At 42.4% G+C, this 26,462-nt stretch overlaps 1 protein-coding gene across 5 annotated transcripts in view; it reads right to left on the bottom strand.

Moving 5' to 3' along the window:
- ranbp2 (RAN binding protein 2) overlaps positions 1-548 on the bottom strand; it is a 72,596-nt gene extending 72,048 nt beyond the window's left edge. For 4 of the 5 annotated variants that reach the window (XM_072263183.1, XM_072263185.1, XM_072263184.1 and 1 more), the window contains exon 1: positions 240-544. In XM_072263183.1, coding sequence (XP_072119284.1) covers positions 240-314 — 75 coding nt within the window. In that variant the 5' untranslated portion in view covers positions 315-544. Of the gene's footprint in view, positions 1-239 lie in introns of all 5 variants that reach the window. The other variant, XM_072263187.1, reaches the window with a different exon arrangement.
- Between the last annotated feature and the right edge of the window lie 25,914 nt (positions 549-26,462).

Consider the following 26,462-nt stretch of genomic DNA (forward strand, 5'->3'; position numbering starts at 1 on the left):
ATCTGATAGAGGCGCTACCTCCAGATCGAAGTATTGCGATAACTTACAGCAATTGTAATGTTTTAATTACCACAGCTCTCTACTGCAGTAAAAGAAACAGCGTGGTGCTGAAAGCACGACTGAACTCTGGCCTGCCTGCCAACCAAAAGGAAGGCCCAACAACCCAATCCACTGCCGGCGGCCCTTCCACACCCTTGAGTTAGTCACCGGCACCTCACTGATGGGGTCGAGACACTCACCTCACGGGGCGACAGCGGCTTGGAGCCCTGCAATGAAGCGATATACTTCTCTACCTCCACCTTATTACGCATCATGTTTGCTGGGCAGCTTCAAGCTGCCGTATGCACAACGGCCGGCGAACGCCGCCCCCTCGCAGGCCTGTTCCGGCCCCGTGCTGTCGCTTCCGTTCCGAACGCAGCACTTTCAGCGCCGTTCCGCGGGAGAAACGAAACCAAGCAAGACGCCCGGCCCCTTCCGCGCGTGCTCACTATCCGAAGCCCCGGACTGACGTCACAAGGAGACCCCGACGTCTCTCGCGAGTGAGCGGCGCGGAGCAAAACGCAGGCAGAAAAGAAACGGGACTACATTCAAAATCTCGCGAGGCTTCGGATTCCGTCTGAAGCGAGTGAAGCCGATGAGCATCGGGGAAAATAATTTCCTCGTTGCTAACAAGTGACTCATTTTGGCCTCTTGCATGAGAATGCCGTCTATTGGTGATTCTGTGTTTGAACTGTACCTCTCTGCATTTTTAGCGCCACCCCACTCAGAGAACTGGAAACATATTTCCAGAAGCAGGTTTGGGTTTCCACCATCCTCCCTCCGCAGATGCTGCTTGACCCGCTGAGCAGTTTGTTTTTCTGCCGTCTGCATCTGCCCTCGATTATTTCTCTGATCAAATATTAACGAAGCTAGCTAGGAAGAGAGGAGATCTTATAGAAAAATAAAATTATGAAAAGGATAGATAAGATAGCGGCAGGAAAATTGTTTGCATTGATAGGTAAGATGAACTAGGGGACATAGCCTCAAGATTCAGGGGAGTAGATTTAGGGCAGAGATGACAAGGACTGCTTTTATTCTAGACAATGCTGAATCTGTGGAATTCTCTGCCCATGGAAACATTGGCAACTAGCTTATTGAATATATTTAAGACACCTATTACATCACCAACTCTATCCAGTTCCAATCTAAGAACATTGGAACTGGGAACAGTTGGCGATGTGATAGATTTTCCGATCCAGAGGAGAGGAAAGAACAAAAGAGACAGCCTGTTAAAGGATGGAGACTAGCAGAAATGATGTGAAAGGGAATGGGGCACACAAAGAAACAAAAAAAATCAAAACAATGAGAAGAAAGAGGAATTTATCTGGAATTATTTTACTCACTTTTGAATCTGGAAGCTGCAATGTTTCCACATAGAAGAGGAGTTGCTGGTTTTCAAGTTTTGTTGGAAGAGTGTAGATGGCAGAGGATATTTGACAATATTTGAGAAAGGACATTCTTGCTATTGAGGGAGTGCAGCATAGGTACACAAGGTTAATTCCCAGGATGGCGGGACTGTCATATGTTGAAAGCTTGGAGCGACTGGGCTTGTATACTCTGGAATTTAGAAGGCTGAGAGGGGATCTTATTGAAACATATAAGATTATTAAGGGATTGGATACGCTGGAGGCAGGAAGCATGTTCCCGCTGATGGGTGAGCCTAGAACCAGAGGCCACAGTTTAAGAATAGGGGGTAGGCCATTTAGAACAGAGTTGAGGAAAAACTTTTTCATCCAGAGAGTGGTGGATATATGGAATGCTCTGCCCCAGAAGGCTGTGGAGGCCAAGTCTCTGGATGCTTTCAAGAAAGAGATGAATAGAGCTCTTAAAGGTAGTGGAATCAAAGGTTATGGAGATAAGGCAGGAACTGAATATTGATTGTGGATGATCAGCCATGATCACAGAGAATGGCGGTGCTGGCTCGAAGGGCCGAATGGCCTACTCCTGCACCTATTGTTTATTGTCTAATATGGCTTGGGACAGGGAAATAAAAGTAACTGGTGAAAGGAAGCTTGGGGGTCTCATATGTAGACTGGGCTGGTGTCCGGTACTGTAGTCACCCAATCTGCATTGGGTTTCATCAATGCAAAGAAGACTATTTTGTAAGCAGTGCATGAAATTGGAAAAAACACATGTAAATCTTAAGTTGACATGGGAAGAGTCCAGCTATTCCAATACCAGAAAGGAAAGAGGTAGAAGGCCTCTCATATGGCACAATATTCTGGTAGTTTCATATGATTGACGAGTCAATATGGGTTTTGTGGAGGGAATTGCATGTTCAGAACATCAGAATGTGAAATGATGCTTTGGTGACATTGTGCTCAAAGTACTGAAGGTGGCAGAAGAAGCTCAGCTGGTTTTAGAGACCAATGTGGATTTAAAAAAAAGACCGAGTAACCATTTGCTGTGAGACAGGGCAGTGCCTGAAATGAATTAAGTCCAGTTGAAGGCACAGTACTCGAGCAAATAGACATTCAAGATTAAGCAGAAAGGGAATTATGTCAGAAGCAATTGAAAGAAGGTGGGGATTGTCAAAGAAATTTGATTGAGATGGTGAAACTGAGGATTGGAATAGTAAAAAATAACCATGTAAATCTGAGGGAAGGGGTGAGATTAACAACAAATTTTCCAATCCAGTGTGAAAGCTAAGAAAGGACAGCATTGAGATTGCCAATATACAAATTAAAGAGAGGAGCTGAGCCAGAAGACCTATAAGATTGGAAAGAAAAAGATTCTATGTATCTGTAAATATGGGCATAGCTGTGATCAGTATAGGTTATCTGCATGGCACCTATCATTTGTGGAAGTAACTTCAGCTAGGTAACTGAGGGTTAACAATAGATGGATGATTTGTATTCTATTCAATGAAAAACCAGAGGGCTTTGGTCCATTCTATTGTGGAATGGTGATTTTATAGTGGTTGCATTCATGTGTCTTGTGAGTGAGATAGTTGGGACTAAGAAACTGGTAACTTTTAAAATAGTAGAATGACAGATGTATTTGGCGATATGTACTGGACAAGAGGAGAGAACTTTTAACATGAGGAGAAATAAGTCCAATAGCAACTCTGCCACCACTGACAGCAGGTTGAATGACAGATGCAGGATGAACCTTCACAAATAGTAGAAGTTGGTTTAGTGGGATGTGCTAGAGAAAAATGAAGACTGTCAATGTCTTGCTGGGGCTTTATGCTGAGCTGATTCAACAAATCAAAGAACCTGGAGAGTGTTCTAAATGGAATGAGAATTCTCAAGAAAGGGGAAAAAAACCTGTTGCATAAGATGAGGAACGATCTCTTGGCCAAAGAAGCACAGATAGAAGTGCAGTGATGGGCGGGAAACGGTAACGTAGCAATTAGAGTAATGATATTACAACCCCAATGACCTGGGTTCGATTCTGCTGCTGTATGTAAAGAGCTTGTGAGTTCTCCCTGTGACCACATAGATTTCCTCCAGGGGCTCCAGTCCTCTCCCACATCAGGTTAGTAGATTAATTTGTCATTTGGGTGTAATTAGGCATTGCAGACCTGTTGGTCTGCAAGGGCCTGTCGTGCTATATCTTTAAATAAAATAAAACATAGATTTTTAGATAGCAAGGGATTTAAAAGTTATGGGGAAAACCCAAACAGCCATTTTCTCAGGGAACAGGAACTAAAAGCGAAAGAGCATACATTTACTGTAGAAGGAAAAGATTTACGAGAGGTCTGAGGGGCAGCTTATTCACACAGAGGGTGATGTGTATATGGAATGAGCTGTCAGATTGAATGAGCCATTAGAGAAAGTTGTTAAGACATAATGTAATTTAAGAGACATTTCAATAAGCATATAGACAGGAAAGCTTTAGATGGACATGGGTCAAACACAGGCAAATGGGTGTAGCTTAAGTAGGTACATAGAACATAAAACAGTGCGGCACAGGAACAATGTTGTGTCAAAATAATTAAATTAGTAAATCAAGTGCTCAACTGAACCTACCCCTTCTGCCTATACAATGCCTATATCCTTCCACTTCCTGCATATTTGTGCACTTATATATTCCACTTGCCTTTACCACCACCCAAGCAACAAATTTCATTCACCTGCTAATCTCTCGTCAGAGCACATGCCTTTTAATCCAGGCAGCATCCTGGTACACCTGTTCTGAGCCTTACAATGTGCAAACAGAACTGAAAGTAATAGTTCAGAAGGAGCGTAACTAGAGTTTTATCAGGCTGCAACTTAACTTCCCAACTCTTGAACTCAGTTCCTCAACTAATAAAGGCAAGCATGTGATAAGCCTTCTTTACTACCCTAACAACTTGTCTAGTTACTTATATGGAGCAAAGAACTTGGACCCAAAGATCCCCCTGCTCATCAACACTTAAGTGTTTTGCCATTAACAGTGCTCTGACCCTTTAAGTTTGATCTCCCAAAGTACAACACTTCAGATTTGGGCAGGTTAAACTCCATCTGTCATTTCTCCACTCGGATCTGCAAATGATCTATATCCCACTGTATGCTTTGCCAGTCTTCAACACTATTTATGACACCACCTATCATCTTCACTGCAAACTTACTAATCCAACCATCTATGTGTTCATCCAGGTCATTTATATACTTATCTATCATAAACAGCCCAGGACATACCATGGATCCCTGCAAGCACCACGAGTAACGAAACCCAATTTCCCTCGGGATCAATTAGGTCTATCTATCTGTCTATTATAAACCCCTGCTTTCTATGGGGAAGCTGATTCTGAATTCAATTGGCCAGTTCACCATGGATCCTGTATACAGTATTGCTATCTGTACTTCAGGGAGACGACTAAACCTATACACAAAATACAAATTAAGGTCTCAACAACTTCAATATTACATCCCAACTTCTGTACTCAATACTGTGATTTCTTTTAAGGTCAATGTGCCAAAAGCTCTCTTTACAACCTTATCTACCTGTTATGGCACTTTCAGGAATAAAGGGATGTTTATTCCCTGTTCTCTGTTCTTAAGCATTGCTCAGTTCCCTACCATTCACTGCATAAATCCGTTTGCCATTTCATCTGCATTTTGCAGCCCATTTGTCCAGCTGGTCCAGATCCTGCTGCACGATTCCATAGCCTTCTTCACTGTCTACTGTGCCCCCAGTCCACAAATTTCCTGGTCCAGTTAACCACATTATCAACCAGGTTATTGATATAGATGGGAATTAATAATGACCCAGCACTGATCCCTGTGGCACATCACTACTTTCAGGCCTCCAGTCAGAGAGCTAACCATCTACTACCACTGTCTGGCTTCTCCTGCGAAGCCAGTGTTGAATCTAATTTACTACCACTTCCTGAATGTCAAATGACTGTTGGATAAGACTGTATAGTTGTTGTTTTTGTATACCTGCTTGTATTTCATACAATTACCAATGTATATGCAATTGGTCAGTGTGTCCCCTAGTGCTTACATTTCTTTGTGTTATTCTGGGTATCACATTATTTGAATAGGAGCTATCTGATTGGTTAACTCTTATCTACAAATTTGAATGGAATATTTGTTATCTATGGCTCACCATCTTTCTTCTTTTTCCTTCTTTGTTCTTTCCTGCTGTCTTCTTCTTTCTTGCTATTCTCCTTTCCCAATTCCTTTGCTCTATTAGTGCTTAATAAAATGATCATTAAACAACAAGTTTCATGACTTGTTCTTGATGTTTGAAAGAATCTGAGATCAAAACCATCAGAATCCATCAATTTGGCATAATTGGCAAGGATGGTTGCAAAGATTTAAGGACTTGGAAGAATCCCAGATGAAGTAGAAACTTTTGAGTGCAAATTTAAAACGAGGAAAGAGCTTCCTCTATAATTTCAAATCATTCAAGAAAACTGCCTGGTTCTTTTTCAATAACCATCAGTGGAAGTTTAAGAATAATGAAACCACTATACATTGCCTATACATTGCTAGTCTGAAAAAAAAAATCAGATCTGAAAAATCAGACCAGGACTGAAATTAATATGGTGATCAAATTAAATCTGTACAAGCCAGTGGAGTACAGAAACGTCTTTTAGTTGTAATTTAATGCTTTAAAAAAGTCTAGGTTGCGATCTAGTGAGGGAAAAATTGACATTTGCAAACCAAAAGTATCAATTGCATGCCTACAGAATTTCAGTTACTGTCCTAAAATAAAATATCAATCCTATAAAATTTCCGGTGTGATCCAATAATATTTCAACTGCGGTCCTATAAAGATTTCGACCCAATCCTACAAAATTTCACTTGGAATCTAATATATTTGGAGATTGCATTTCAAGTGATAAGAAATATATACAAATTAGTGTTACACGAGATTAAATTAAGACAATGACCAAGCTCATAAAACCTAACACAGAATCTCCAATTACATTTGAACAGATGACTGAGTATCTGAGCTCTTACCTGACTAAAACATGTTAATTTGATAAGATTAATGACAAAATCTGGATGAAGAATACCATCAATGTTAAGTCTATTAAGAACATATATGTTAAAATCCAGAGAATGCCTGAATGAAAGGAAAAAAACTAGAATGTGTGAGTTAGAGATACGACAGTTAGGGATACAACCATGTGGTCAGTTTGATTGAGTGAAAAAGTTAATGGATGAGTAAAGAAGTTAACTAAGCAATTGGGAGAGAAATGTGTAATAAATTACAAAAGCAGTGTGATAGAGACAGTAAAATATCTAAAGAGCAAATTCCTGCCCTAACTGAATGGAAAAGCAACATAAGTGTAATTGAATCAAAGTGCACTGTACAGTGCTTCGAAACAAAGTGTAGTAATGTGAGAAATTTCAGCAGGGAATTCAAGTGGACGGTCCTGCCAGTGACACGCTTTCTTGGGAAACACCCCTACATTAGACACAGTGCCATCATCCAAACTCTGAGGAATCAGAGCATATGTTGGACGGAGACAGAGACGGAGCTAACGTCCAAACTCCAAAAAGCTACAGGATGGGCGTGACATGGTTACTATAGCGGTCTCTAGCAACTCAGTTGAGGATGACAATAATGAAACAATGGGATTGGCAGCTAGGTAACAGCTTGCTCCAGTAAAGACCAAGGAACTAAAGACAAGCAGGACTGAAGATGGAACCTATGAAAGAAGACTGACGGTGGATTATCGAGTTGCTAATCAATGTACTGTATTGACAAACTAACCCCTAGGGTGGTAATCCATCAACTAATTTTAATGTGCTGAAGCCATCACACAAATGGTGTACAGTTATGGGAATGTCAACCATTTCTGGCTTTCATGGTTGTTGGTCAACAAAACCAATGGACGAGGCTGTCACAAGGACTCCACAACAGTCCCATTGTCCATCATGTGGCTTTGAGACAACATCTAAAGGTCTCAATAAATCCATAATACGAGGGGTGATTGTTAAGTTTGTGGCCTAAAGTAGAAGGAGTCAATTTTAGAAAACCTAGCACATTTATTTTTCCTACGTTTACACACTTAGTCCAGCGGTCATGGAACATATGGATCCCTTCTTTGTAGAAGTCGGCATCTTGGACCCCCAGAAAGTGGTCCACAGCAGGAGTGATTGGTAAGTTCGTGGCCTAAAGTAGAGGGAGATGAGGAGAAACTTCAAACTTTCTGCATTTTCACTCAAAGAATTGAACTGCACATGAATGTAATGAGAGCTGTATAACTGATCTAGCCTAGGCCACGAACTTATCAATCATCCGTACTGTGGACCACCTGGAGGTCCAAGACGGTCTCGTTACATGCACGTGCAGTTAAACTCTTTGAGTGCTAATGCAGAAAGTTTGAAGTTAATAACTTTATCTTCTACCATAGGCCATGAATTTATCACTCACCCCTGCTGCGGACCACTTCTACAAAGAAGGGATCCGTATGCTCCACGACCGCTGGACTAAGTGTGTACATGTGGGACGGGACTATGTTGAAAAATAAATGTGCTAGGTTTTCTAAAAGTAACTCCTTCTACCTTAGGCCATGAACTTATCAATCACCCCTCGTAGAATAATAACTATTAAAGAATCAACAAAAGACTGCACCAACTTGGGCATTCAATCAGTGTGCAAAAGACATAAACTGCAAATACAAAAAGAAAGAAATCAAAATAATAAATAAATAAGCAATAAATATTGAGAACATGAGGTGAAGAGTCCTTGAAAGTGAGTCCATAGGTTGTGGAAATACTTCAATGATGAAGTGAAGTTGAGTGAAGATATCCCTTTTGGTTCAAGAGCCTGATGGTTGAGGGGGTAATAACTTCCTGAACCTGGGGGTGTGAGTGCGGAGGCTCCTGTACCTTCTTCCTGGTGGCTGCAGTGAGAAGACAACGTGTCCTGGGTGGTGGGACTTCCTGTTGATGGATGCTGCTTTTCTGGAACAATGTTTCATGTAGATGTGGTCAGTGGTGGGGAGAACTTACCCTGTGATGGTCTGAGCCATATCCACTACTTTTTTGTAGGCTCTTCCATTCAAGGGCATTGGTGTTTCCATACCAGGCTGTGATGCAGTCAAAGAATATACTTCCAACAACACAACAAAACTTTGTGTCAAAGTTTTCAATATCATACTGAATCTTTAGAAACACCAAAGGAAGTAGAGGTGCTACCGTGCTTTTTTCGTAATTGCACTTACATGCTGGGCCCAGGACATGTCCTCCAAAATTATAACTTTAAAGAATTTAAAGTTGCTGACCCTCTCCACCTCTGATCCTCAGGTGAGGAATAGCTCGCGGACCTCTGGTTCCTCCTCCTGAAGTCAATAATCAGCTCCTTGGTCTTGCTGACATTGAGTAAGTGGTTGTTGATATGACACCACTCAGACAGATTTTCTTTTTTTTTTGGCATGTGCCTGCGTGCGTGCAAGTCTGTGTGCGAGTCTGCGTGTACGTCCGTGATGGTGTCTTTTTCATGGCTTCTACAAGGCGTAGAGCGAGAGAGGGACTGTGTGGCGCGCCACTCCTCACACAGACATTTTTGCAGTATTTTTCTCTTTATTTTACGAGGTGGAGTTGCGATTTCGACACTCAAACCGGCACGGATGGAAAGCGTACCCGGGAGCGGCCCGACAGATTTTGAACCCGGGAACCTCCGCTCCCAGGTCTGGTGCTGATGTCATTGCGCCACCAGCCGGCCCACTCAACCAGATTTTCAATCTCCCTCCTATATGCTGATTCATCATCACCTTTGATCTGGCTTACTGTCATCAGCGAACTTGAATATGGCATTGGAGCTGTGCCTAGCTACACCGTCATAAGTGTAAACTGAGTAGAGTAAGGGGCTCAGCACACAGCCTTGTGGTGCACCTGTGCTGATGGAGATTGTTGCCAGTCAGAGCTGACTATGTCTGCCAGTGAGGAAATTGAGGAACAAATTGCATAAAGAGGTATTGAGGCTGAGGTCTTGAAACTTATTGATTAGTTTTGAGGGGATGATGGCATTGAGAGCATAATCATGATGTGCTGTATTTGCTTAATTATCTATCCTGTAAAGGTCACAAAACAAATCTAGATAAGCGTAATTGCAGCAAGAAGTAATTTACTTTATGAACAGAAAATTTCCCAAAGTAAGCAGGAAATCAATCAGGATCGTATAAAAGCCATGAAGTCATCAAAGCCACCTACCCCAGTCCAGCAACTCCAATCATTTCTGGTTTGTGTAATTATGACAGAGCTTGGGTCGATTTATATGCTGAAATTGCCCAACTACTCAATGATCTACTAAGCAATAATAAGTGCTCAGATGATCCTGTGAGTCTCAATGAAGAGCAACTGTGTTTCAAACTTTAAAGGTGACATTATGTACTACACCTGCATTAGGAATCCCTGGTACAAGTAAACCATTGATCCTGTATGTCAATGAGAAACATATAATAAGAACATAAGAAATAGGAGCAGGAGTAGGCCATCTGGCCCATCGAGCCTGCCCACCATTCAATAAGATCACGCTGATCGATCTGTAAACTCAGTTCCATCTACCTGCCTTTTCCCCATAGCCCTTAATTTCCTTACGATGTTAAAACCTATCTAACTGTTTCTTTATTAAGGAAGCCTCAACTGCCTCCCTGGGCAGAGAATTCCACAGATTGACCACTCTCTGGGAAAAACAGTTTCTCCTCGTATCCGTCCTAAATCTTCTCCCCTGAATCTTGAGTCCATGTCCCCTACTTCTAGTCTCACCTACCAATGGAAACAACTTTCCTACTCCTATCTATCCCTTTCAAAATTTAGTATGTTTCTCTACGATCAGAGTATAGTCCCAGGTGACTCAATCGCTTCTCGTAAGTTAACCCCTTCATCCCTGGAATCAACCTGGTGGATCTCCTCTGCACTGCCTCCAGAGCCAGTATAACCCTCCTCAAGTATGGAGACCAGAACTGCAGACAGTACTCCAGGTGCGGCCTCACCAGTACCCTGTATAGTTGCAGCATGACCTCCCAGCTCTTGAATTCAATCCCTCTAGCAATGAAGGCCAACATTCCATTTGCCCTCTTAATAACCTGTTGTACCTGCAAGCCAACTTCTTGCGATTCATGAACAAGCACTCCCAGGTCCCTCTGCACAACAGCATGTTGCAATCTTTCACCATTTAAGTAATACTCTGCTCTTCTATTAAAATAAATGTGCTAGGTTTTCTAAAATTGACTCCTTCTACCTTAGGCCACGAACTTATCAATCACCCCTCGTAGAATAATAACTATTAAAGAATCAATAAAAGACTGCACCAACTTGGGCATTCAATCAGTGTGCAAAAGATATAAACTGCAAATACAGCCATTTCCTTATCACCCAATATCAATTTCCCCTTATCGTCTACCAAGGGACCTACGTTGACTTTAGCCACCTTCTTCTGCTTTATATATTTATAAAAACTTTTGCTATCTGTTTTTATATTTTGTGCTAATTTACTTTCATACTCTATCTTCCTTTTCCTTATTTCTTTGTTTAGTCATTCTCTGTTGCTTTTTAAAGTTTTCCCAATCCTCCAGTCTCCCACTACTCTTGGCGACTTTGTACACATGAGCTTTTAATTTGATACTATCTTTTATTTCCTTAGTAATCCAAGGCTGGCTTTCCCCACACTTAACTGTTCTTACTTTTGACTGGAATATACTTCTGTTGAATACTGTGAAAAATCTCTTTGAAAGTATTCCACTGTTCCTCAACTGTCCTACCAAATAGCCTGTGCTCCCAATCTATATTACCCAACTCCTCCCTCATCCCATTGTAGTCTCCCTTGTTCAGGCATAATTCACTAGTTTTAGATCTAACTATTTCATCCTCCATCTGAATGTGAAATTCAATCATACTATGATCACTCTTTCCAAGAGGATCCCTGACTACAAGATCGTTAATCTTACCTATCTCATTGCACAGGACTAGATCTAAGATAGCACTTTCCCTTGTAGGTTCACTAACATGCTACTCAAGAAAGCCATCACATTCTATGAAGTCCTCCTCAAGACTTCCTTGACCAACCTGATTCACCCAATCTATGTGGAAGTTAAAATCCCCCATGACAACTGCCATTCCGTTCATACAAGCCTCAGTTATTTCTTGGTTAATCGCCTCTGCCACTGCAATATTTTTATTAGGTGGCCTGCAGACAACACCCAGCAGTGATTTTTTTCCCTTTACTATTCTTAATCTCTACCCAGATGGACTCAACATTCTGCTCCGTAGATCATATATCGTCTCTCACAATCACCCTGACCTCATCCCTAATCAACAGCGCCATTCCACCTCCTCTGCCTTCCTGCCTATCTTTCCGTATTACCTGATACCCTTGGATATTTAATTCCCAGTTATCTCCACCTTGCAACTAGGTTTCTGTAATGGCCACTAAATCATATGCCTTGGTACTGATCTGTGCCACAAGTTCACTAACCTTGTTTATAATACTACGGGCATTTAGCTAAAGTGGCCATATACTCATTGTCCTTTTAGTATCTAGTGACCTATGCGATTTTTGCTGTTTACTTTTATGCACTTTTACTTTTTTCTTCACCAACTCTAGCTTTGTTCTCTGCATCACTTCCCTCTTCTTTTCTGTGAGGTTTCCCCTTCCCCTGCCATGTTGGTTTAAAGCCTCTCCAACAGCACTAGCAAACAATATCCCTAGAACATTGATCCCGGCCCTGCCCAGATGTAGACCGACTGGACGGTACTGGTCCCACCTCCCCCAGAAACGGTTCCAATGCCCCAAGAATCTGAAATCCCCCCTCCTGCACCACCGCTCAAGCCGCATATTCATTCTAGCTATCCTGCTATTCCAACTCTGGCTCACACCTGGCACTGGTAATAATCCTGAAATGATTACTTTTGATGTCCTGCTCTTTAACTTATTTCCTAGCTCCCTAAATTCAGCTTGTAGGACCTCATCCTGCTTTCTTCCTATATCGTTAGTACCTATGTGCACCACAACAGCTGGCTGCTCACCCTCCCCTTTCAGAATATCCTGCAGCCTCTCCGAGACATCTCTGACCCTTGCACCCAGAAGGCAACACACCATATGGGAGTCCCGTTTGCGGCCACAGAAGCTCCTCCCTATTCCCCTTACCATGGAATCCCCTACCACAACAGTTCCACCGCTCTTTTTCTTGCCCTCATGCGCAGCAGAGCCACCCACGGTGCCATGATCCTGACTACTACCGCCTTCACCTGATGAGCCATCTACCCCAACAGACTCCAAAGCGGTATATCTGTCTTGGAGGGAGATGACCGCAGGAGACTCCTGTACTACCTTCCTGCTACTACTCTTCCTGTTGGTCACCCATTCCCTATCTTTCCTTAGATCCTTAAACTGCGGTGTGACCAACTCACTAGATGTGCTATTCACACCATTCTCAGCATCCCGGATGCTCCAAAGTGAGTGCATGCACAGCTCCAGTGCCTTTATGGCAGACCGCTTAGTTAACCCAAGCTGTGCAGTCTGCTGCTTGGAGTGATTCAACAGAAGGGACACACACCCTGATTCCTGGTGAGTGGGTCCTGATTAAGAAACTGCATAAGGAACCACCGGGAGCTCGATGGGAAAGCCCTTACCAAGCTCTGCTATTTATTATTTGGCGGTAAAAGAAAGTGGATCCACGCTAACCATTGCAAGCAAGCTGAAGTGTAAGGTAGTACCCGACAGGACAACAACCACCAAGGTTAATGTGCTAGTAACTTCTGACTCAGTGCCTACGCTGCTGGGCTACAGTTAGCAAATCATTAACCAGCCAGAAAATTTCAAAGCACAGTTCACAGCTATTGGACATCATGGTTATTCTAATATTATTATTGTTATATTTTTGCCAATTTTCCCTCCTCAAGATGTGTCAATTGAGATGACTCATAATGCATACTATTGAGTATCAGATGACTTTGCTGATGCTGTTAATGCCTCTAGCTGTTGAGTATGTCAATATCTATCTCACACTTCAAAATATTCACCAATGCTAGGCAATCAAGTTGATCCAGAGCAAACATACACTGTCATTCTTAAGCAAAGTTCATTATCACAATCCAACAATGGTGGTATTGACATTGTGCCCATGATTCATTATTCTCAATAGAGACGTAAATATACAGTGATCATAACCCCCACGTACCATCTTGAACAACATCATTCATGTAAATATAATCAGCATGATTTAGTGAATCATATCATATCTGACCCAGCTCACGTCTTATTCTGTACATCTCCATTCAATGTTTATGACAAAGTTATTAGATCTTTTCATGTGTTCACTATAAAAGCTACCTTTTGCTTGCATTCAGAAGGTACCATTCCAGTGGGGTATAGTTTATTTAATTATACTTTACATTGTCCAACAAGGGCAATGACTCTGGAATTTTTATTGATGATATCATCAGTAAAATGTTACAGTTCAATGAGGTTCCTGTTGAGTAATAAAAATGGTCTAAGTTCATGGAACAATACATACTTTATGTGCAGAAAAGGGGCTTATACCTCTCTTCTACATAATTGGTTAGGGTCTTGTTATTTGGGTTACGACTTTCCTGTTGTAAGACATACAGGGATATCCTGAGTCTAGAAGTTAATGAGATATTTCAGGAGCTTGTTTTTCATCAATTTTATTCCCTTTTTATAGTGTTGCAAGGAGCATAAGAGAGATTAAAAGTGTTGCTACAGCTTTAGAAAAAGGTAAGCAATAACACTGCTGATGCCTTGGAAATAGTGACCATGTGTAAGATCACAAAAGAAGAGAAAATGTGCAGATTCTGGAAATCCAAGCAACGCGCACAAAGTGCTGGAGGAACTGGAGAAAAAAGATGAGAAGTCAGAGTAAGATGGTGGTGGGAGGGGAGGAACAAAAGGTGATAGGTGACAGGTGAAACTGGGAGGTGGAGGGTGATGTAGTGAGCTGGGAAGTCAATTGGTGAAAGAGATAAAGGGCTGGAGAAGGGAGAATCTGATAGAAGAGAACAGAAGGCCACAGAAGAAAGGAAAGGGGGAGAAGCTCCAGAGGGAGGTGATGGGCAGATAAGGAGATAAGCTGAGAGAGGGAAAAGGGAATAGGAATGGGGAATGGTGAAGGACAGGGGGACAATTACCTCAAGTTCAAGAAATCAACATTCATGCCATCAGGTTGGAGACCACCCAGGCGGAATATAAGCTGTTGCTCCTCCAACCTGAGAGTGGCCTCATCGTGACAGTAGAGGAAGTCATGGACTGACATGTTGGAATGGGAATGGGAATAGACACCAGGAGATCCCACTTCTTCTGGCGAACAGAGGTGGGTGCGCAGTGAAGCAGTCTCCCAATCTGCGTCAGGTCTCACTGATATACAGGAGGTCACACGGGATCATTGGATGCAGTAGATGACCCCAACAGACTCATAGGTGAAGTCTGGATGGTGGTAGTAATGGAGAATTATATGCTGGATGCAGAGGCTAGTGGGTGGAGGGTGGATGGGGTGAGAGCAGCCATGTTTGAAATGGAAGCGATGCAGGTAAGGGCAGCATTGATGGTAAAGGAAGGAAAGACCCTTTCTTTGAAGAAGGAGGACATCTCCATAGTCCTGGAATAAAAAGCCTCATTGTGGGAGCAGATGCATCAGAGGTGGAGGAATTGAGAAAAGGGGATTGCATTTTTACAAGTAGCAGGTTGGGAAGAGGTCTAGTCCAGGTAGCTGTAAGAATCATCGGTTTTATAAAAGATATCAATCTGTCTCCAGAAATAGACAGAAATTTCGAGAAAGGAAAAGGAGGTGTCAGAAATGGACTGTGTAAATATGAGGGCAGGGTGGAAGTTGGAGGCAAAGTTGCTGAAGTTGACAAGCAGGAAGCAGCACCAATGCAGTCATTGATATAGCGTAGAAAATGTTGGGTGGGCTTGCAACTTAGACTGTTCCACATAGCCCACAAAAAGGCAGGCATAGCTGGGACCCATGCAAGTGCCCATGACTACACATTTTGTTTGAAGGAAGTGGGAGGAACTGAAGGAGAAATTATTGAGAGTGATGATTAGTTCACTAGATGGAGGAGAGTGGTGGTGAAGTGCAACTGGTTGGGTCTGGTGTCCAGAAAGTAATGGAGAGCTTTGAGGCATTCCTGAGGGGGGATGTATAGGAACTGGGCATCCATAGTGAAAATAAGATGATCAGGGCTAGGGAACTTAACAGCTCAAAGAAGAAATTACACTGAATCTGAATTGGAATCAGGTTTATTATGACTGTTTTATACAAAGAGAATTTTTTTGTGTGTGTGTTGAAATGATCAAGAGTGTGTAAAGTGTCACAGTGTTACATGCGAAACTGAGCCACGGGGAATGATATTCTTTTGTTGACTGCTTAAATGCACTAATTTCACTAATTGGAATGCTAATTTAGTTCAGCTGCTAATTACACTTAGTTTTGCTTGGTAATATCACTAAATAAAACATTTAGTTATGATGATTTGAACGCTAAGATTGCTATATCACTAATTTATTTCTGTTAGTTTTTATTGCTGTAAGAGCGTTCAACTTTGCTGGAAACGTTATAAAGGATCGAACATACTTTTTTAATTTGGAAGTTCATTATTTGGAAGCATACCACACAAGTTGTTTAATCTGGCTTTGTCTCAGCGGTTTTATTTTTTTTCAAGTAATCACTAAATTTTGTCAATAAAAAAAGCTATACCAAACAAACACCACTCTATGGCAAAGGATTGCCTCAGACCTGTTGATGTAATTGGAACTGCAACATTGAGAGCAACACATCAGAAGCAGGCGCTGTTTGAGGCAGAATTATCTGCGATCTTTTGTTGATTCATGCTGCATGTTTGTGGTTTGAACACAGGTTGAATGGTCAACAGTGCCCATCCATTGGAGACTATTGCTTGATCATGTGGTGTTTGCCTAAGGATTTGTCACTTTATTTTATTGAAATGCTGAAATATTCCTATTGCCAACGTTTGAATTGAGTGCTGTTTGTTTGGTCTGGTTTATTTGTTGACTACATTGACTATGTTTATTGAATTGAATATCACTGGTGCTGCAGGTGAATGGAGTTAATTACTAGTTGTGCAACAAGAGAAAATAACATGAGTATATCGAAGCATGGAATATTTGCCAATGACTCTGCAGTTGGGGGCTTGCTAAAGCTAAGCTAATCTAATCGAAAGTCTTCAAAAAGAGTATGAAACAAATGGGAACAAAATTAAATTTTTAATCTAATCAATTCATGATCTTATGAAAATTAAAGAAAATGCCTTACAAGTGCAATCTCGTCTTGAGGATTTGTCTAATCTCTGTGAAGCTGTTGTTAGGCAACATTACATGCTAATCTCATTACTTCCCAAGGCCAAACAAGAAAAACAGAACCAATGTTATTCAAACAGTGATCACTATTGCAGTGTATTCATAGAGGATACGAAACAATGATTGACCCAAACATGTTATATTGAAGGTCATGTTGCTGCAACAAGTGAATATATGTCTCTCCTTCCATCAGACAATGTTTCTCAGGTTCCAAGGCATGTTTTGACTATCCATAGAGCAGGTGACTCAAGGGATTACATGACATCAAACAGTGTGTCTAATGTCAGTGATCGAAGTTCTGTTACAGGAAAATAATTCTTCTGTATCTACTACCTCCTCTGTACCTATCAAAACAGAGGTTCATTTATCTGTTTTTATCATACATGAATGATTATTGAAGGACAAATGTGCTCTGGAAGAACAAGAAATGGAAGGAACAGTTTTCAGTTGGAGGATGAAGTTGCCACGCATGTGGCCAAAATTAATGTGCCTAGGGCTTCAAGTGTGATGTGTGCTCAAAATGCCCAGCAGGACAGTCCTGTGATGTGAGTTCCTATATTGAAAAGGCATATTCATGCCTTATGAGGATAGGTTTAGTGAACTCGGCCTTCTCTCCTTGGAGCAGCGGAAGATGAGAGGTGACCTGATAGAGGTGTATAAGATGATGAGAGGCATTGATTGTGTGGATAATCAGAGGTTTTTTCCCCAGGGCTGAAATGGCTAATACAAGAGGATACAGTTTTAAGGTGCTTGGAAGTAGGTACAGAGGAGATGTTAGGGGTAAGTTTCTTATGCAGAGGGTGGTGAGTGCGTGGAATGGGTTGCTGGCAACAGTGGTGGAGGTGGATATGATAGGGTCTTTTAAGAGACTCCTGGATAGGTACATGGAGCTTAGAAAAATAGAGGGTTATGGGTAACCCGAGGTAATTTCAAAAGTAAGTACATGTTCGGAACAGCATTGTGGGCTGAAGGGCCTGTATTGTGCTGTAGGTTTTCTATGTTTCTATGTTTCTAAAGAGAATAACTCCAAATGTCAATACTGATTTATTCATTCCTTAAGTGTCTGTTGAATATGAACAAGACGCCCAAGAGTTAGTTCAGGATGTTTACTTTCAGCCCGGCCCTAATGAGGCACTCATATCCAACAGCTTAAAGTGCTCAAGGGAACATTAACTTACAGCATGGAAACACTCTTGTTTTAGATTATAGGGGTCGAAATAGTACTATTGATATTATTAAGAAAAAAATAACAACTTTATTGGTACAACAGCAATGCATTTCATCTTTGCCTAAAGGAAGGATTCAAATCTTTGATGACAATCCCTTCATGAGGGCTTTTGAAAACAGTGTTGAAGACTGACAGCTGCAGTGACTGCTTCTATTTCCTTAAGTAGTACACTAGAGGTCACCCAAGAGAACTTGTCGGAAGTTGTCAGCATATTGACCCTAAGAAAGGATATCTAAAAGCCTAGGCTTTATTATGGAAACATTTTGGCAGTAAACAGAAAATTGCATCTGCCTAAATGCAAAAGAGTCTTTCTTGGGTACCTATCAAATCTGAAGATGTGAAAGCTCTTCAGGACGCCAGTCTTTTTCTTACAGGCTGTTGCAATGCCATGGGAGAAGTGCATGTGTATGCCTGCTAATATGTTGATTGTCATAAAGAAATTGCCCTATATGCATAGTGATAAATGGAGAACAGTGGTCTGTGAACTGCAAGGAAGGCGCAACTATAAGACTACTTTTATTGACATTGTTGATTTTATAGAAAGGCAAGTAAAGATTGGTACCCACCCAGTGTTTCGGGATATACAGTATATATCTATTTCTACTGTCAGATACTTGATCACTAGAAAATACCTTGTAATTTACGTTTTTAAACAACGGTGGGAATGTCTTCCATCTTCTGTGTACCCATGTCCTGGGTGTCCATTTCTAATGGAACTATGATTTTTTGGCCATTGGATCATCCATCTGCCAATCTAAAAAGTATTCTCTAAAGTGCCCCAGCTCATTAAAGCTTTGCTTTTGACTAAGAGACATCCTTTCAGAATTCCCACCATTTTGGGAAATTGAATTGCAGAATTTGCTTTTGCAGAACTTTAACTTATGCATGATTTTTATTCACCGAGTTTAAGAAGATGAAAACAGTACAAAATTGGCAAGTGGAACTGAAGTGCACGGTGAAGTAAATTAAACAGATGGTTCCTCAGGGACTTGAAACATGCAGCCTATCAGTCAGACGGAAATTCTTCACTGCCCTACACAATTTAGATCACTTTGTAGAGAGAGATCGACTTTCAATTTCACACCTAAGAGTCTTTTTCTATTGATCAGCGCCAAAAATGACAAATTAAATCCATTGTGATTCAATGTTGTAAAACAGTGGTCCCCAACCACCAGGCCGCAAAGCATGTGCTACCGGGCTGCAAGGAAACAATATGATTTGGCGATATGAAATGATATGAGTCAGCTGCAACTTTCCTCATTCCCTGTCATGCCCCGTCACCCCCACCGGTCGGCCGGTCCGCAAGAATATTGTCAATATTAAACCGGTCCGCGGTGCAAAAAAGGTTGGGGACCCTGTTGTAAAACAAAAAAACATGAAAACTTCCAAGGGTGGTGTATACTTTTTCTGGGCACCGTACCGGATGCTACATCACCAGCAATAAGCAAAGCTGTAAACAAAACTAATTAACAATTTAATTCTAAGGCTAAAGGAAGCAGCCATGCCATTGCTGTGGCCAGTATGAGAAGTAATGCTAAATCTGAACCTAGAACTTTTGGAAAGGAGATGGTCTCACCAGGCAAAAGGAACTGCCTGCTCTGTGAGGGTGAACACCATGCCCTCATCTGCAGAAAAGGGCTCAGTGAGAAGCTTGCCTTCCTAAAAGAAAATGGTGGCTGCTTTGGCTGTTTTTATACAGGACACATCAGCAAGGATTGCTTGAAGTGTTTTTCATGCAAGGTATGCAGTGGCAAGCACCCCAGCATACTTCATATTCACTCAATGACAAAGGTGCAGAATCAGAACAAGTCGTGAAAGAATCAGAACAGTGAGTAATGTCCTGGTATCTAATGGCCTTACAGGGGCTGGTGATCATGATTGTAAACTTCTCACAATTCCAGTACAAGTGAAGTCTAAGATGGGTAACAAGACAATGGTTACTTACGCTTTCCTAGATCAAGGAAGTACAGCAGTGCTCTGCACAGTGGGCCTCATGAACAAGCTCAACCTCACAGGAAAAAGAACACACATTCTCTTGTGCACCGTGGATCAAGAAAAGATTATGAGTAGCTATATTGTTTTAGGATCGGATATGGCTGGCTTAGATAATGAAAACCAATGTGAACGACCTAACATCTTAACGCAGGAATGTATGTATGCTTGTCCACAAAGGGAACATTCCACCACTGAGGAACCTCCAGGGATGGTCTCACCGGAAACATGTCCATTTGTCATAGATTGTTTTGGAAATTGAGCTGCTGATAGGTATAAATGCACCTAAAGCACTGGAGCTGTTGTAAGTGATTTTCAGTGTTAATGATGAAATTAGAACAATGTTGGGTGGGACTGTGAATGGACCTCTGAAAGGAGACCATGGCGATAGAAGAGACTGTGCACAGTTAACAGGATCTCAGCTTTGAACTTGGATGAGCTTTGGCAGCAGCAATTCAAGGCAGTTTTCCCTGAATGAGGTCAGGATAAACAACTTGGTTTGTCGAGCGAGGATTTCAAGTTCATAGAGCTGGTTGCAAATCCTGCAAAACTTGTGGATGGCCATCACCAGATCCTGACGAAGGGTCTTGGCCTGAAACGTCGACTGCACTTCTTCCTAGAGATGCTGCCTGGCCTGCTGTGTTCACCAGCAACTTTTATGTGTGTTGCTTGAATTTCCAGCATCTGCAGAATTCCTGTTGTTTGCATCACCAGATTAGTTTGTTTTTGAGAAAGAAGGAAGTTAACATGCTAAACAATAGGAAGATTGCTGAACAGTGTGCTGTAAATCTGAGGAAGAGGTTTAAGAAGGATTTGTCATTTCACACTGACTACACAGCTTTCACGAAGGATGTCATCTCCAAAGGTTATGCCGAAAGACTGTCAGTTATGGGCAAGTCTGATATATACCACATCATGGTGTTTATTACCCCAGAAATGGGAAACTTTTTGTTGTGTTTGACTGTGGAGCAACTTTTCAGGAAATATTACTGAATGCTCAGCTTTTACAGCGACTGGATCTTTCTAGCCCACTGATTGGAGTCATAACCAGATTCAGAAAAGAACCAGTGGCGACCATGGCAGTTATTGAATCAATGTTTCATCAGGTTGAAGTATGAGCAGAAGATGTAAATCTACTGAGGTTTCTCTGCTGGCCCCATGTTATTCAAATTGCACCAAAAAATACTGGATTCCTGGTGCTAGTACAGCTATAAGAAGAATCCTGTCTAAGTTTGTTGTTTGTTGATGGTTGCACACAGCTCCAGGATGCCAGCACATGGTAGATGTACCTCTGGACAAGGTCTCTCCAGATGAACTTCCGTTATACACATGTAGGAGTGTACTAATTGAGGTGAAGAGCTGAAGGAGTACAGTGAAGAGGTATTTACATGTTTAGCTAAATGAGCTGTTCAGATTGAAGTGGCATCTTCTTTAGACACAGATTCCTTTGTTCATGCACTTTGATGCTTTATAGCAAGACAATGACAGGTTCATGAACTGCAGCTCTGATAATACGACAAACTTTGTTGGAGCTGAGCATGAATTGCGAGAAGCCATTGAGAAATGGAATCATTCATGGACCAGTGATGCCCTTCTTCAAAAAGGAATTTAGTGGACTTTTAATCTCCTGCTGGTTTACATCATAGAACATAGAATAGTACAGCACAGTACAGGCCCTTCGGCCCACAATGTTGTGCCGACCCTCAAACCCTGCCTCCCATATAAGCCCCCACCTTAAATTCCTCCATGTACCTGTCTAGTAGTCTCTTAAACTTCACTAGTGTATCTGCCTCCACCACCGACTCAGGCAGTGCATTCCACGCACCAACCACTCTCTGAGTAAAAAACCTTCCTCTAACATCCCCCTTGAACTTCCCACCCCTTACCTTAAAGCCATGCCCTCTTGTATTGAGCAGTGGTGCCCTGGGGAAGAGGCGCTGGCTATCCACTCTATCTATTCCTCTTATTATCTTGTACACCTCTATCATGTCTCCTGTCATCCTCCTTCTCTCCAAAGAGTAAAGCCCTAGCTCCCTTAATCTCTGATCATAATGCATACTCTCTAAACCAGGCAGCATCCTGGTAAATCTCCTGTGTACCCTTTCCAATGCTTCCACATCCTTCCTATAGTGAGGCGACCAGAAGTGGACATAGTACTCCAAGTGTGGCCTAACCAGAGTTTTATAGAGCTGCATCATTACATCACGACTCTTAAACTCTATCCCTCGACTTATGAAGGCTAACACCCCATAAGCTTTCTTAACTACCTTATCCAACTGTGAGGCAACTTTCAGGGATCTGTGGACATGTACCCCCAGATCCCTCTGCTCCTCCACACTACCAAGTATCCTGCCATTTACTTTGTACTCTGCCTTGGAGTTTGTCCTTCCAAAGGGTACCACCTCACACTTCTCCGGGTTGAACTCCATCTGCCACTTCTCAGCCCACTTCTGCATCCTATCAATGTCTCTCTGCAGTCTTTGACAATCCTCTACACTATCTAAAACACCACCAACCTTTGTGTTGTCTGCAAACTTGCCAACCCACCCTTCTACCCCCACATCCAGGTCGTTAATAACAATCACGAAAAGTAGAGGTCCCAAAACAGATCCTTGTGGGACACCACTAGTCACAATCCTCCAATCTGAATGTACTCCCTCTGCCTTCTGCAGGCAAGCCAATTCTGAATTCACCTGGCCAAACTTCCCTGGATCCCATACCTTCTGACTTTCTGAATAAGCCTATAGTGTGGAACCTTGTCAAGTGCCTTACTAAAATCCATATAGACCACATCCACTGCACTACCGTCATCTATATGCCTGGTCACCTCCTCAAAGAACTCTATCAGGCTTGTTAGACACGATCTGCCCTTCACAAAGCCATGCTGACTGTCCCTGATCAGACCATGATTCTGTAAATGCCCATAGATCCTATCTCTAAGAATCTTTTCCAACAGCTTTCCCACCACAGACGTAAGTCTCACTGGTCTATAATTACCCGGACTATCCCTACTACCTTTTTTGAACAAGGGGACAACATTCGCCTCCCTCCAATCCTCCGGTACCATTCCTGTGGACAACGAGGACATAAAGATCCGAGCCAGGGGCTCAGCAATCTCTTCTCTCACCTCGTGGAGCAGCCTGGGGAATATTCCGTCAGCCCCGGGGACTTATCTGTCTTAATGTATTTTAACAACTCCAACACCTCCTCTCCCTTAATATCAACATGCTCCAGAACATCAACCTCACTCATATTGTCCTCACCGTCATCAAGTTCCCTCTCATTGGTGAATACTGAAGAGAAGTATTCATTGAGGACCTCGCTCATTTCCACAGCCTCCAGGCACATCTTCCCACCTTTATCTCTAATCGGTCCTACCTTCACTCCTGTCATCCTTTTTTTCTTCACATAATTGAAAAATGCCTTGGAGTTTTCCTTTACCCTACTCGCCAAGGCCTTCTCATGCCCCCTTCTTGCTCTTCTCAGTCCCTTCTTAAGCTCCTTTCTTGCTTCCCTATATTCCTCAATAGACCCATCTGATCCTTGTTTCCTAAACCTCATGTATGCTGCCTTCTTCCACCTGACTAGATTTTCCACCTCACTTGACACCCATGGTTCCTTCACCCTACCATTCTTTATCTTCCTCACCGGGACAAATTTATCCCTAACATCCTGCAAGAGATCTTTAAACATCGACCACATGTCCATAGTACATTTCCCTGCAAAAACATCATCCCAATTCACACCCTCAAGTTCTAGCCTTATAGCCTCATAATTTGCCCTTGCCCAATTAAAAATTTTCCTGTCCTCTCTGATTCTGTCCTTTTCCATGATAATGCTAAAGGCCAGGGAGCGGTGGTCACTGTCCCCCAGAAGCTCACCCACTGAGAGATCTGTGACCTGACCCGATTCATTACCTAGTACTAGATCTAGTATGGCATTCCTCCTGGTTGGCCTGTCCACATACTGTGACAGGAATCCATCCTGGACACACTTAACAAACTCTGCCCCATCTAAACCCTTGGAACTAATCAGGTGCCAATCAATATTAGGGAAGTTAAAGTCACCCATAATAACAACCCTGTTATTTTTGCACCTTTCCAAAATCTGCCTCCCAATCTGCTCCTCTGTATCTCTGCTGCTACCAGGTGGCCTATAGAATACACCCAATAGAGTAACTGCTCCCTTCCTGTTCCTGACTTCCACCCATACAGACTCAGAAGAGGATCCTGCTACATTACCCACCCTTTCTGTAGCTGTAATAGTATCCCTGACCAGTAACGCCACCCCTCCTCCCCCTTTTCCGCCCTCTCTATCCTTTTTAAAGCACTGAAATCCAGGAATATTGAGAATCTATTCCTGCCCTGGTGCCAGCCAAGTCTCTGTAATGGCCATTACCTCATAATTCCATGTATGTATCCAAGCTCTCAGTTCATCACCTTTGTTCCTGATGCTTCTTCCATTGAAGTACACACACTTCAGCCCTTCTACCTTACTATCTTTACACCGTTTATTCTGCTTCTCTTTCCTCAAAGCCTCTCTGTATGTTAGATCTGACTTTACTCCATGCACTTCTTTCACTGCTCTATTGCTCCAGGTCCCATCCCCTTTGCAAATTGGTTTAAACCCTCCCGAACCATGTTAGCAAACCTACCTGCAAGGATATTGCTCCCCCTTGAGTTCAGGTGCAACCCATTCGATCAGTACAGGTCCCACCTTCCGCAGAAGAGATCCCAATGATCCAAAAATCTAAAACCCTGCTCCCTGCACCAACTCCTCAGCCACGCATTCAACTGCCATCTCTTCCAATTATTACCATCACGGTCACATAGCACTGGCATCAATCCTGAGAACGCCACCCTTGAGGTCCTGTTCTTCAGCCTTCTGCCTAGTTCCCGAAACTCACATTTCAGGACCTCATCCCTCTTCCTGCCTATGTCATTGGTACTAACATGTATCACGACTTCTGGTTGCTTTCCCTCTCATACCAGGATGTCGTGCACCCGGTCAGAGACATCCCAGACCCTGGCACCCGGGAGGCAACAAACCATGCGGGTATCCTTCTCATGTCCACAAAATCTCCTGTCTGCTCCCCTGACTATAGAGTCTCCAATGACGACAGCTCTCCTCTTCTTCGTCCCATCCTTCTGCACCATTGGGTCAGACTCAGTGCCGGAGGCCCTGCCACCATGGGTCACACCTGGTCAGTTGTCCCTGAGAATCATGGAGAATCATGGGAGAGATTGATCAGGTCTATGTGAAAGGTCCTCAATTCCACCATGAAGGTACAAAATCTTGATGAAGAGAGTTTCAATACAGTCCATTGTGAAGTATAGGGTATTATCAATAGTCTTCCAATTAGTAAAGCATCATCCTCCGATCCTAATGATTTGGAAGCACTAATACCCACTGATCTGTTGCTTCTGAAGATCTCACCATCCTTGCCACCAGGGCAGTCCCAAAATGAAGACATTTAATGCTCATCATAGATGGAATAAGGTCAATGCATGTCAAACTTGATTTGAAAACATTGGATCAAGGAGTATTTACCACAGTTACAGGATCATCAGATACAGGTGTAAAACACATTTACCTCTCAGGAGACATTGTGCTTATACAACGTTTGTAGTTGACAACACAGCATCTCAAAACTTGTAGATCATGGGAAGAGTGATTTAAGTCTTTCCAGACAAAGGAGGACTGTGCAGCAGGTATGTATCAAGACCAAGACTAGGTGTCTGGACAGGCTTCTGTCTTCTGTAGGAGGCGGAGGTTTGAGGAGTTACAGCTCTGGAAGCTTTGTGGCTTCGACTTCATGTACTGACTTGACAGAGAGTGGTAGTAAAGATCACTCTGTAATGGGTTAAGTGCTCATAATCACTGGCCTAGATGACTATTCCATGACTGGAAGAAGAAAGCGGTGATTTGTATAAACGTTAAGATGTTCATGTCTCCTATTTTAGTAGTATGTAGTTATAAATATTTTTTGGTCAGTAGGAGCCATGTTTCTATTTTCTGTCTATATTGTATTTTGTGGCACTTTTATTATGATGATCTGTCACGTGCGTTGTGACTTGCTAGAAGCAAATCAGTATAGTTAATTATTCACGTGTAACATCCTGGTTAAGGCTTTTACTGTTATGCTGTGGGTATTTCATTTTAGCAGTTCTGTAAGAGCAGTCTGTTCTGCTTGTAGCGTGTTTGGGTTTGAGCTAAAGATAAGGAACGATGTTGTTCAACTTCTGAATGTTGTGTCAACCAATCAGGATTGTGGATTTGGTAGAAGGTTTTAGAGAATGCTGGTTGAAGAGGTTTTAGTGACAGACACTGATGTGGATCGAGGTCTTTTTGGCGGGAGCTGGGAGAAGACAGGAGGGAAGATGGCTGAGGATACTGTCCCTGTTGCACAAAGTGATTGTGCAGATGAATGGCTTCGAGGAGGAAGGACCGATACTCCTGTGGGGGAGCCTGTTTGTTC

The sequence above is a fragment of the Mobula birostris genome, chromosome 7 (genome assembly GCF_030028105.1).
Source record: "Mobula birostris isolate sMobBir1 chromosome 7, sMobBir1.hap1, whole genome shotgun sequence".
NCBI lineage: Eukaryota > Metazoa > Chordata > Chondrichthyes > Myliobatiformes > Myliobatidae > Mobula > Mobula birostris.